Source organism: Vigna unguiculata, chromosome 5 (assembly GCF_037176805.1).
Source record: "Vigna unguiculata cultivar grain cowpea cultivar isolate G323 ecotype 2 chromosome 5, ASM3717680v1, whole genome shotgun sequence".
NCBI classification, from domain to species: domain Eukaryota; kingdom Viridiplantae; phylum Streptophyta; class Magnoliopsida; order Fabales; family Fabaceae; genus Vigna; species Vigna unguiculata.
In genome coordinates, this window is record NC_140796.1 from 39,594,056 (window position 1) to 39,607,471 (window position 13,416).

At 32.3% G+C, this 13,416-nt stretch overlaps 1 protein-coding gene and 1 long non-coding RNA gene across 8 annotated transcripts; both read right to left on the bottom strand.

The window, feature by feature from the left end:
* Positions 1 to 2,065: 2,065 nt before the first annotated feature.
* LOC114183457 (uncharacterized) lies at positions 2,066 to 4,447 on the bottom strand. 7 transcript variants are annotated; one of them, XR_014994999.1, is made up of 4 exons: positions 4,196 to 4,447; positions 3,365 to 3,435; positions 2,607 to 3,257; positions 2,066 to 2,354 (listed from the first exon to the last, which is right to left on the bottom strand). It is a non-coding gene; the product is annotated as an uncharacterized LOC114183457 (long non-coding RNA). The 7 variants fall into 7 exon arrangements; XR_014995001.1 differs by having other exon boundaries at positions 2,607 to 2,697; positions 3,192 to 3,435; XR_014995002.1 differs by having other exon boundaries at positions 2,607 to 3,000; positions 3,192 to 3,435.
* Positions 4,448 to 9,903: 5,456 nt separating this feature from the next.
* On the bottom strand, positions 9,904 to 10,413 carry LOC114184627 (uncharacterized). Its single transcript, XM_028071944.1, has one exon. The coding sequence runs from the start codon at positions 10,411 to 10,413 to the stop codon at positions 9,904 to 9,906; it is 510 nt and encodes a 169-aa protein (XP_027927745.1).
* Between the last annotated feature and the right edge of the window lie 3,003 nt (positions 10,414 to 13,416).

A 13,416-nucleotide genomic window follows, 5' to 3' on the forward strand; every position in this document is an offset into this window, starting at 1 on the left:
GGCGCGATAAGTGAGATGATTGTAGGGGTCTTCATTGTCTAATCCTGCAAGTTGGTTTGCTATTATAAGTGCAACATGGTATGGTTAATTTCCACTCCTTTCATAGGTCTAACAATGCTTGAAAAATTTCTTGGCCAATCTTTCACGTAATCTCCTAACAATCTCGTCTGTTTTGTACATTTTGCCCTGTTTTCCTCTAAACTAGTCTTATACACATGCGTACGCACAGATCGTTATATATATATATATATATATATATATATATATATATATATATATATATATATATATATATTTTTTTTTCTTTTTTTTCTTCGGTTACATTTGTTAGTTTAACGTGTGTGAATTAACAAGGAGAATTAATTTATTATCATCATGTAATCAAAAGTACGTGGTTATATTTGTTTATAATAACAATATATTTTACAATAAACTAACAATATTTTTTACCATAATCTAATTAGTTTATATCACATTTTTATTGTATGTAACACAAATAAGTTTTGAATTTATTATGATGTGTAATTGATCGTGTTTTGATATGACATAAGTAAATAATTAAAAATAGTTTTAATTAAATAAAATATATATAAGTTGTTGTAGATAATAATATGAATCCTATTATTGATACTAATATTACTAATACTAATATTATTTTAAATAATATGATTACCTAGAAAATATGTAAGTTATTGAAATATGATCTCGTAGAAGATAAAAGTGAAATGTATGTACAAAATGTAAAAAATAAAAGTAAAGTGTAGACATATTGTGAGATACGAATGATCCTGTACAAAATGGAAACAACATGAATTAATGTTAAAATTTGTAAATAAAAGTACATGCAAATATATATATATATATATATATATATATATATATATATATATATATATATATATATATATATATATATAATGATAATGACATAAAAAATTAAAGAATTTTTTTACATGACAAATATTAAAATTAAAAAATAACACTTGGATATAAATTTATTTGAGCTAAATTATAAAATTGACATAATAAGTAATTAGTAATGTGTAGATATATGATTAAAAATTCAAATTAGACATTAAAATTAAATATTATATTAAATAAAATATTTTAGGTTGTCTTTTGTCGGTGTTGTTTGTGAATTTATGGTATAGGAATTAATTGTTACTAATAATAATAATAATAATAATAATAATAATAATAATAATAATAATAATAATAATAATAATAATAATAATAACGTTATTACTCACTACAAAAAAAATAATATTTAGTGGAGGTTTTTTTTTTTGATCTGCGGGGGTTTTCACCCTCCATAAATTAATTTGTAGAGGTTTTTTGGACCTCTACAATTAGAATCCCCACAAGTTATTTGCAGAGATTTTGAACAACCCCTGATATCCGAATTATATTGTGGAGGTTATTTTGTGAAGGGTTTTAACCTCTTCTATTGCTAACTATTATTTTGTGGAGGTTTAAAACCTCCTTTATTTGTAATTACCCACCAACATTTATAATTTATTAATTTAATGGAATTTTTTTTATAATAAAAAATAAATAAAATATATAAATTCGTAAATTACACAAAAATTAACCAAAGTTACTTTTATTGATGATTTCATAAAGTATTAACAATTACAATGTAAATCTAAAAAAAGAAAATACATGATGTTGAACAAAGAGAATACATAGTGTTCTAAATATAAAAACTAAGTGTAGAGTTTAAAGCTACCCAAATAGATAAAACTACTGATCCTTTCGTTGCTCTTCTGATTCTTTCTCGAAGTGCTTGGTTGAAGAGAAAGATAACTCTTTCATCAGGATTGGCATTATTGAGTGAAAGTTCTTCGAATGTTTTATCTAATTATGGAACATTGAAAATAACTATATTTAATCATGGGTTAGAGAGTTGAAAATAGAAAGACTTTTTTATACTGAAATTCACATTGAAAACTAAAATACAAAATCATTAATAACAGTTTTAATAGAAACTTCGATCATAGTTTCTGAAATATATAAAATCCATTCAAGGGAACTTTTAGGACAAAAATTATGTAAACATGATGAATGAGCAGGGACCGGACCATCCTGTAATTTGAAATGTAAACCCAAGATGTCGAATTATTCTAAGTCGTTCATGTCTGAGTGTGACCAACAAATAATGCAACAGAAGAGAAGAGAAGAAACATGCAGCGAATCCATAATGGACTATACAGATGGAACATGAATGGATAAAATATAAGCTACTACTCTGCAGAGTGAGATACTGTAAATGGAGTGAAAATGTAGAGTTTACAGTCGTGGATATCAACTCCAACACTGAACGAGGACACTGCATCTTCAGCTACTAACTTGTGCTGCAAGATAAAAAAAAGCGGGCAAAAATGTTTCCATCAGTAAGTGAAACTTGTATTGATAATAGACCATTAAAATACATAAAGAATGCATATCTGTCTCACAGATTCACAATAAATCAAGGGTACAAAACAAATTATTGATTAATACATCTCAAATTTATCCATTTTATGTAACAAAATAAACACCATTGGCACCACAGACAGAGAGTTATGCATTAACTTGGAAACAATAATAGAAAGTAGTAGTACGACCTTGATTAATGGCAATGACTTCTTCATTGCTTAAAATCTCAAGTGTTTCAGCAGTCAAATTTCTGACATCACACCCGATCAATAGCGGTGTCTGCATGCACATGTTCAAAATTTTGAGCATGTGAAAGTTTCAAATATAAAATATGTGTCTCAGTCTTTGAAAGCTCAACTTATGTTTATGCTTTATTCAAAAGAAATCATGGTTAAGCCAAACTGAAAGTGAATTCAGAGTACCCCTAATTTTATCTTACAAAAAATGATTAATTAAAAAAATGAGTGTGAATCGTGTATACATGGAGAAACACCATCCACCCTTTGTGCTCATTTATCCCTGCACTTTCCCCTTCCTTTCTCGTGCCTACTCATTGCTACAACCTTATGAAAATTTTCATTCCTACCAAGCCAAGGTCACAAAAAAGTAATCATTAACCATTACACCATTAACCAATTAGTTGTTACCTACCTTACCTGCCCACAAGGCAGGGTTATCAACGCCCCTTCAAAATCAAATGTATCCCATGAAGAATTCTGTCAAATTAAATGGAACTAAGCTCATATGACAAAATACCAAAAATGCTTTATTACCATTCACAGAGTGAGTAGAAAATTTTGCGTCCAGTTGCATTGAGAGCAGCACGCATAGGAGGATAACTGGAATAAAAGCAACCACATTGGCTCAATTTATTGTATTAGGTGTAACAACCAATACAAACACAGTGTGACAAAGATGAGAACACATCGTTGTTTTGGAGGGATACCCAGGTTGTAACAATTGTCATACTTCAAATAGTTTACACCCTGGTATAAGGATTGATTTGAGTTGAAATTCCTGTTAAGTAAAGAAAAATATAACTAGCAACCATTCCAATTTATGACAATGTTACTAAGATACAGACTTTTAAACTTTTATACATAACCATTTATTCACATAGAAAATAGGTAGTGCATGCAATCATGAATAAAATACATGCTTCCTGCTTGATTAAACAAATATGTAAGTGGAGTGCAAAGTTGGAAGCACAACGAATGTATACTTTAAATCATTACACAACAATAACTTTAGCCATGATATAACATTGAAAGCCAACAATTATTCAAAGTTTATTTAATGTACAGGGAGAACCAAAGACCAAAGAAAGAAAAAAAGATACATGTTTCCTTAATGACCTTTTCACTGATATTGCATGCAAAGAAATTCTAGCTATTCCATCTGCAGTGCAATTAAAGTAAAATCAAAGTTAAGACCATCCAAAATATCTGTGTGCGATGGTGATCGTGAGTGTGACCGTGTTTGTGCAGGAGGTGATTACAGTTTTTTTACGGTGGTGCCTGTACACACACACAAATATTAACGACATCCCAAAAAATAAATAAGGACATTCATAAACACTCTTTTCTACACCTTAATCCCTCTACCACTTGGAATTTTTTGACAACCAGAGGCTCAAGAAGGCTCAATAATTTGAGACAGAGGAACCCAATCTTAGACATTGCACAACATTATTAAGTGATGAGCACAACCTAAAAGAACACAGACATTGAAGAAGTACTGGGAATCAATAGATGGCAATCCAACTTAGAGTTTGTACCTTGAAGGTCGACGATGACGAGTACAGGCCGACGACAAACGAGCCACGACAGAGACGATTTCATTGAATGTCGTCGCCGACGACGAGCACTGACCGACGACGATGACTCCCGACGAGCGACGACTGCCGATGAGCGACGACGGAGACCAATTTCCCTGAACTGAACCCTAATCCAAAGCAAAAATGAAGGGAGAGTGTAACCAAGCTGAAAAAAGATAAAAGGAAAATGAAAAGTATAAAATGATTTGCGGAGGTTATAGACCTCTTCCAAAAATTAAAAAATCCACTAATTTTTATAACCTCCGCAAATAAACCTTCACTAAATAATTTTTTTTTTTAGTGACCACTAATAATAATAGTAATATCAATTATAGTATTATGACTAATATTATTACCGCTAATGTTAATTCAAATAACAATATGGTCATATAGAAAAAATAAAATATGCAAGTAATTGACACATGATCTCGCACAAAATAAAAGTAAAATGTTTGTACAAAATAAAGGTAAAGGACATCGTACAGTATGAATGATCCCGTACAAAATAAAAACATGAGATTGATGTTAGAATCTATAAATAAAAATATATGCATATATCGACATAAGATAAACAGACAAATAATCAAACAAAACTACTGAAAGATATTGACACATGAAGAATCAAAGATATTCCTATTCTTTTATATGATAAATACTAAGAATAAAAAAATAACATTTAAATATGAATTTATTTGTACTAAATTATAAAATTGACATACTAATTTATTAGTGATGTGTAGTTATATGACTAAAATTTCTTAGTAGACATTTTAGTTAAATATTATATTAAATAAAATGTCTTAGTTTCTCTGATTGGTTTTGTTCATTTGTTCATATATTTATAATATATGAATGATTTGTTAATAATAATAATAATAATAATAATATTATTATTATTATTATCAATGTGAATGCTAATAATAATAATAATAATAATATAACTAATTTAATATTAATGTAAATAATAATAAAATTTATAGAAAAAATATAATTAATTAAAATATCATCATGTAGAAAAGACTAATTCAAATATACTGTAAATTCCATATAGAAAATAAGTGAATTTCTAGGTCATCTAACTATTTAGTTTTTATTTTTTAAAAGAAAAAGTTGTTATAGTGAATTTATTTAATAATAATAATAATTAAAAGATTAAAGTTTATTACATAATCAATAAAAGCCAAACATTTATATAAAATAATATAGTTCAGTTAAAGTAAACAAACTATAGTCTGTAGATAAAATAAAATAATTAGAGAATCTTCTCTTCAATTATTAGAAAGTAAATAATTTCATAAAATTTTATGCTAATTAATTTTCTTTTAAATTAAAAACAAACTGAAAAATGATGAAAATTTCCACCATTTTATGTCAATTTATATATACTTAAAAATATGATAAATAATAGTAAATACAATAAGAAGTTTAGGTTAAATTTGTCAATGAAATATTGAAAAAAATTGGCCAAATGAGCAAAAGTATTTTAAATAAAAGTAACATGTACATGGGAATCAAATGCAAGATATCATGTAAATCCATTAAAAAAAATTAGAGTAACATGAATTTGAAGTTAAAATTTTGATTAATAATATATAGTATAAGAATATTGTTATATGTTTAAAATTTAAAATTAAACTTTTATGTTATATATCAATTTAAAATGACAAGTGTATGCATGGGCAATAAAATACATATATATATATATATATATATATAAGGATTAGAGCTGTCAAAATGGGTAATCCGATTCTATCCGATCCGATCCGGTCCACCACAAGTTGGCTGGTTAAAGAGGTTGACTCACGGGTTCACTTAATTAAAAACAATATAATTTTTTTTTATTTTTTTTCAGTCAAAACTAAATTATAATTCTAATTAAAATATAAATAAATAAACTAATATAATCCAAATACAAACCAAAATAAAAAAAATACAAATTATTTATGTATTGGATAAAAAAATAACCTAACATGACCCAAATGTAAAGCCCAAATTAATAAAAAAATAAAAAACACTTGTGTGACCCTTTTATTTGGGGGTTGATGAGCCAACCCGTTTTACCACGGGTTCAACCCGGATGAGCCAGGTTCTAGATGAGCCAGGTCAAAAATCAACATGTATTGAAATTTATAAAAAAATTTCAACCCAACTCGGCTTGAACCCGTGATGAGCGAGTTAGTTCGCGAATTCCAACCCATTTTAGCTTTAAGAATGATGGACATACATGAGTTATAAACGCATAATATAAATGAATATATTCTCCAATGTAATTCGTGCATACAGTGGCGGAACTTGGACTAAAATTGTAGGAGGGCCAAATTAGATTTGTTATATATAATTTTTTTTAGAAGAAAAACTATTCATTTTTTTCTCTTCATTTCCTCTTCTTATAACAAACACATATAATAGTAGAATTCGAAAAAATATTACTATCATTCGCTATTATATCATGATACCAATTCATAAATACAATTTTAGATCAAGCATTCGTATCTGATCAATTTGATTTGGTGGTATTGTCAAATTTGATGTCGTTTTTTCCAGATCACGTTCTATTGAATTGTTAAATTAATTATATGTAACTCTGATAACTTTAGAGATTTGTTTTATATTGTCTTAAATTCTTGGTTCTTATTAAATTTCTCAAGCTTAGTTAACGTAAATACATTTTTTTTCATCTTCATCACAAACCTTCCTCTTTGAAAAAAATGAATCAATTTTTTTACTTTTTATCATAATCTTTCTAATATAAATTTATCACCTCTTACCTATTTAGAATAAATAAAATTTATATTCACAAATCACAATTATCACAATGCAAAACATAATAAAACTCATACTACTTTAATTAGATAAGCAATACTGTATAAATTCAAAACTTAAAAAAAAAATACCATAGGTAGCGAAAAACACAAAATCCCTAAATTTCACAATTAAGGATTATAATAATTTAGGAAAAATTATAATTAGGGTTCATACCAATTTCATAAAAGAATCCCTAAAATCATAATTAGGAGTTATATTAATTTAGGATAAACTTAATTTGGAAGAAACATCCTAAAAAGAATCATAAACTAACATACATAAATCATAATAAGATACTAACCTTGATTTGTGATAGATCATGCAAGAATGTATACATGAATCTCAATCTATGTGTTTCCAACCTCTATTTCCCAACCTTTGTATTTATCTCTCTTCACAGACTTTCATGATAATTTACATGATGGAAAGATCTTATAGTCAGAAAAAAAACCCTAATCTCTTTTATAAATTAATGTCTCTATTAAAATTTTTTATTTTATCTTTTATTATAATTTTTCATAATATAATTTTAATATAAATAATATATAATATAATTTTAAAAAATATATAAATATATATAAAAAAAATTCAAAAAAAAAATGGGGGAGCCGTGGCTCCCCTGTCACATCCTAGGTCCGCCAGTGTGCAGACACATGTCTTTTGGCATGATATAATTTTTTTTATAGTTATTAATATAAATTCTAAATTAGCTTTATATATAATATATATATATATATGGATAATGTAAGAAAATAAAAGCCATGACAATGGAATAATGATAAATAAGTTAATCAACAATTTAAAAAAGATATATTAAAACATTTTATATATTGATTATAGGCTATTGTCAAACCATTTTTGTTATATATCCTAAATTAGTTTTTCAATCTTATATATCTAATCTACAAAAATAACAATCAAATCATTATATTCTACTATAATATTTTAGAAAAAATGTATAGAGTTAATAATAATGTAAAACAAAAATAATAAAATAATAGTAATAATAATAAAAATACAAAATAATAATACTAAATATTTGTTAATACAAATAATATTGACAGTAATATTAATTAAAATAATAATAATAATAATAATAATAATAATAATAATAATAGTAATAATAGTAGTAATAATAATAAAAATTAATAATAATAGTAGTAGAATAATATTAATAAGAATAATAACATCAAATACTAATCATATTAATACTAATAATTGTATCATATTGATACTACTAATTGTATTATATTATTTGAGAATAGAAACACAGATGCAAACAACTTAAACACTAAAAAGAATATTTAAAATATAAAATATACATTAATATATTTAATTTTTCACTAAATTAATTAATTTATTTGTTATATTAGTATCATAATGTTATAAAGATGTATCGTTATATTTCTTGTAACGTCCCATTTAATTAATAAACCAAATTAAAAGGAAACGTCACATAGAATAACATATTAATGCAGTTCTGGAATATAAATACAACTCCGTACAGTAACCAAGGCACGTCACGATGCCAAAGGCAAACATAAAGGAATAACCACAAAGTTTTCAAAATGAAGCCCAAAGGCCAGACAGTACATGGGCCATTGCCCTAAAAGAAAAGCCTAGTTAACACAAGAAGTCCAGTCCAGGTAGACTATGCAGCGAAATCATCTCTCCCCTATTGACCACGAGTACCTCTCGCATATGCTCTCAGTCATGCATATTCATTCCTCTCATGCCATTATATAATAATCCAATCAAATACAAGCCAAACATTCAAGAACAAGGGAAACACCAAACCAGAACGCACTCTCGCCCAGCGCTTTGCTCAGGCTGAAGGGTCTCGCTCAAGCGAGAGGGTCTCTCGCTCAGGCGAGCTCCCTTCGCCTAGGTAAGAGCTCGACACACAGAAACAATAGCCTATGCGCATTCTCGCTTAGGCGAGACTCCCCTCGCCTGAGCGAGATGTTCACTCGCTCAAAACTGAGTTGGTCGCTTGGGCGACTCCTCGCGTGAAAAGGTCTGGGTGAGTCTCTGCTCATCTCGCCTAGGCGAGACAGGCTCGCTTGGGCGAGATTATCAGATCTCGCCACTATTTCCCTACAACAACCACACATACCAATCCGAACCAACATGCTAAAACGTTCCAAGCATTCACAACATCACACCAAGTATAGACTCTTAGAACAACAACAGAACAACAGAAAAAACGAAATACATGAGTAAGCCATAGCTTCCCTTACTTGGAAAGAGGCTAATATCAGACTCCGACCCTAAGCCAAGGAACTCTGTAGATCCAGGAGCATATTCACTAACTGGAACAGCGGCACAGAAGGATAACAAGGTTACTATCATGAACCCTAACAAAAATCATGAAAACCAACTCAAAAGGAAAGAAGTAAGGTTCAAGAACGAACTTACGTGAGACGGAGCGAACTTTTAAGTTAGCACAAACGAGCGGGAACCAAACCTAGCAGAGCTCTGTTTTAGGGGGAAAGGGAAGAACAAACGATTGTTTTCTGAAAGTGAGAAGTGAAGAGTGTGTTAGGGCAGACTTAGGGTCTGTTTGCGCTTTGGGCCAACCCTAGGCCCAAACGATTTTGGGGTGGCCCCTTTAAAATAAGGGCAGCAACGTAAGTGGGCCTTACATTCTCCCTAATTGGTGGAGGTCTATCGTATCATCTCCTCCGCTCCTCATGCCTCGGTTTGGACCGTGATGGCCCGCCAATCCTCTAAGGTTGCTGTGGACGCTGACCCTCCACTTCATTCTTCATCTTCTCCATCACTCGTGCTTTCTCCACTAGTGCAGCAAAGTCATTGATGGACAGAGGGGTTACCATCAAGCAGATGTCTCCTTTGAGACTGTTCTAAAATTTCTGGCATCTCCACTCCTCATCAAGTTGAAGTGTATAGAAGCGATTAAGATGCTTGAACTTCTCAGCATAGTCCACCACTGTCTTGTTCCCCTGTGTTAGTTGGAGGAACTCCACCTCATTGGCATACTTGACACTGTTGGGGAAATACTCAGAGAGGAATTTCCCTTTGAAGGCCTTCCAAGTCACAGGCTCACCTCTCTCCTCCATGATGGATTTTGTACTGATCCACCAGTGTTCAGCTTCTCCGGTGAGCATATAAATTGCAAAAGTCAACCTGTTGTCTACTAGACACATCTTCACATCGAAGATTCTCTCCAGGTCCTTCAGCCACCGGTCTGCTGCATCCGGGGTAGTCTTCCCGTTGAATTTTACCGGGTGGTGTTTGAGAAAATCTTCTAGACTCCATTCCCTTATTACAGGTCGTGGCTCGAAACCAAATACAAGGCCAACTGCCATGTTCTCCTCCAATTGGTGGAGGGCCTCCACTCTTGCAGCCTCCATCTGCTGCATCAACAGCTGTTACTGCACGAGTGTCGCTGCCTGTCGCTGCATTGATGCTTCATGTTGTTACATCATCGTCGTACTCTACTACGTCATGACAACCACCATTGCCTCGATTGCTCTCCCGATATCTGGCACATCACCCTGGGAGGATTGTAGAGTCCTACAAGATGGTGCCATAGTTCACTAGCATACAGGAAATCACTTGGTTAGTGTAACATCCCTACTATAAATTACTTAATTAAATAAATAAAATAAAATAAAATATAGAAAATCAATCAACAAAATTTTATTATTTCCAAAGGCGGGAAAATTCAAATTATTTTTTAACACGCCATAATTTAAACATAACTAAATAATAATAATCTTATTACAAGTTTTCAAAATTGAACATAATGAAAGAACATCATAAAAAAACCCTAGCTCAAGAGCCCCCAAGCTAGCTCTCTCTCCGTCTCCATGCATCACCAGCATCACCTGTAACATCATCTGCTCCTGCGTAACGAATCACACGATCATCGCCAAACATAAACAAAAAGGGTGAGCTAAGAAAAACAATCAATTAATTTAATAAACTTAACAATACACCCAATTATTTTATTCTAGTTAGTTCTTGGCCAACACCTTAATTACCAAGGCTTTTCAACCTTCACAACACACTAATAGTTAGCCTTAGATTCAGGGTTTATGATGCTCACACGAACCTACCCGCTCGTGGTCCTGCCTCTACGAACCTCTCCGCTCGTAGTCGTGCTCTACGGACCTACCCGCCCATTGTCCAACACACGTGATCCACTAGCTACGTACCTCCCTGCAAGTAGCATCTCTTAAGTGTGAGCACGGAACATACGAACCTACCTCGCTCGTATCCCCACACGAGAGTAACAGGGTATTAACCTCCCCGCTCATACCATCACGTGTTCACCACCATCCATGAACCTACCCGCTCATGGCACAACATCCCCTAATCCAAGTTTCACATTACAGCATGATAACGAAAACAAGAAAAGCACACTACGCTACACAAGGTACATACTCAACCAGGTCTTAGGGATTCTAATGCTTCCACGAACCTGCCCGCTCATGGTCTAACTCTACGAACCTACCCGCTCGTAGTCCTACTCTATGGACCTCCCCGCTCGTAGTCCAACACACATGATCCACCAACTACGAACCTTCCCGCTTGTAGCATCTCTCAAGTGTGAGCACGGAACATACGAACCTCCCCACTCGTATCCCCACACGAGAGTATCAGGAGATGAACCTCGCCGCTCATATCATCACGTGTTCATCACTAGTCATGAACCTACCCGCTCATGACAACATCAAGCATATCCCAGACCAGGACCAACACAATAAGTCATGCAAAACATATCACAGCGCACCCTGCCACTACACCATCGCCTAGCGCAGCCTAAGCGCGACTAAGTGAAATGGCAGTACAGACCGCCTGGCGGTTCCACATCACCGCTAGGGGCCACAACTCACAAGACATTCATGTTTTCTACTATTGCTTGGCGATTCAGTCTACACTGCTAGACACTACACCAGTAATGTGACACTACTGGTTTTTGGTACTCTAATTCATTTCCTTGAATTCAACCATTCAATTCTCAAACATCCAGAAATCAACATACACATTCATATATTCCAAATTACAACATCACAACACATATGCATCTTTCAAGTATAAGCACACATTCCTCTCTTTTATAATTCATATATACTTACCTCTTAAATCAATTCCAACACACACTTTATTTTCCCATTCTCATTTTACCAACCCTTTGCATGCTTACAATTCACAAACCCCACAGAAGACACAATGAAAGTTATATACTTATTTCGCATACCCTCGCAATTCCATTACATTTAAAGTATGATTATCATGTTCCCATACTTTCCCAAAACCTGTCATGATCATGCAACACTCGGTCATAGTGATATCATCAATAATGACCCTTATTCATACACTTATAACATCATACATTCGAGCTAACACACACACACACACACACACACACACACACACACACACACACACACACACACATATATATATATATATATATATATATATATATATATATATATATATATATTCGTCAATCAAGGCCATACCAACACTTAAGCAAACTTAAGCATCCATTGATAATCATATTATTAGGGAATTAAAACAACCAATCATGAGTGATGTATATCTCTAGCTGCAGAAATCCAATTCCAATCTCCACCGTTCAAGTGACGAATAACATGTTATAAATCTCCTGTCAAAATTTCACATAAATCGGACGGTTAACAAGGAAACACAATTTTACGAAAACTGCACAAACTAGAAAAATATGTGGCGCCTACCACCTAAAAAATCAAAGCTTGGCGCCTGGCGATATCAAAGTTGCGCCCGGCGGTTTCTGCTGTGCGTAAAGTAAGAAAAATAGCGTTTTTCACAGTGTTTGCATTGCCTGGCGGAGTCACCCTTGCCGACAGGCTGTTGATCACAAAAACCCATAATTGGGTTACATGCGTCGCTTGGTGGCAAATTCAAATCCGCCAGGCGATTTTTGGGAATTTTTCCAGAAACTCGAAAACACCACGATTTGGGATTATGTAGGGCATCATGATCATACATTACAATACCAAACAATCATAAAGCATGTATATACGTGAAGGAACTCCCCTAACCTGTTAATCCTTGCTCAAAATGGAGGAATCAAGACTTCTGTTGTGCCACCACTAGTCCAACCTTGGTCTTCTCCCAATACACTTGATGCTCTTATCAATTTCCACATAACACTCACCTTCAGACCCTCTTTTCCACTATCAAATTCGTTTTTCTTTACCCCTTCACATTTTTCTCTTTTTCTTCACCCAAAAACTCTCTAATTAGACCCTTAACTAAGCCTTAATGCTTGTTAATGATAGGGGAAACGAAAATGGCTTTGAATTAGGTGTTAACGACCATTCAAAGACCATTATTGGTTGTCTCCCAGCCCACTAAGCTGC

Excerpts from the sequence above, each read along its gene's own strand:
- LOC114184627 (XM_028071944.1), bottom strand. The coding sequence starts at position 10,413 with ATGGAGGCTGCAAGAGTGGAGGCCCTCCACCAATTGGAGGAGAACATG.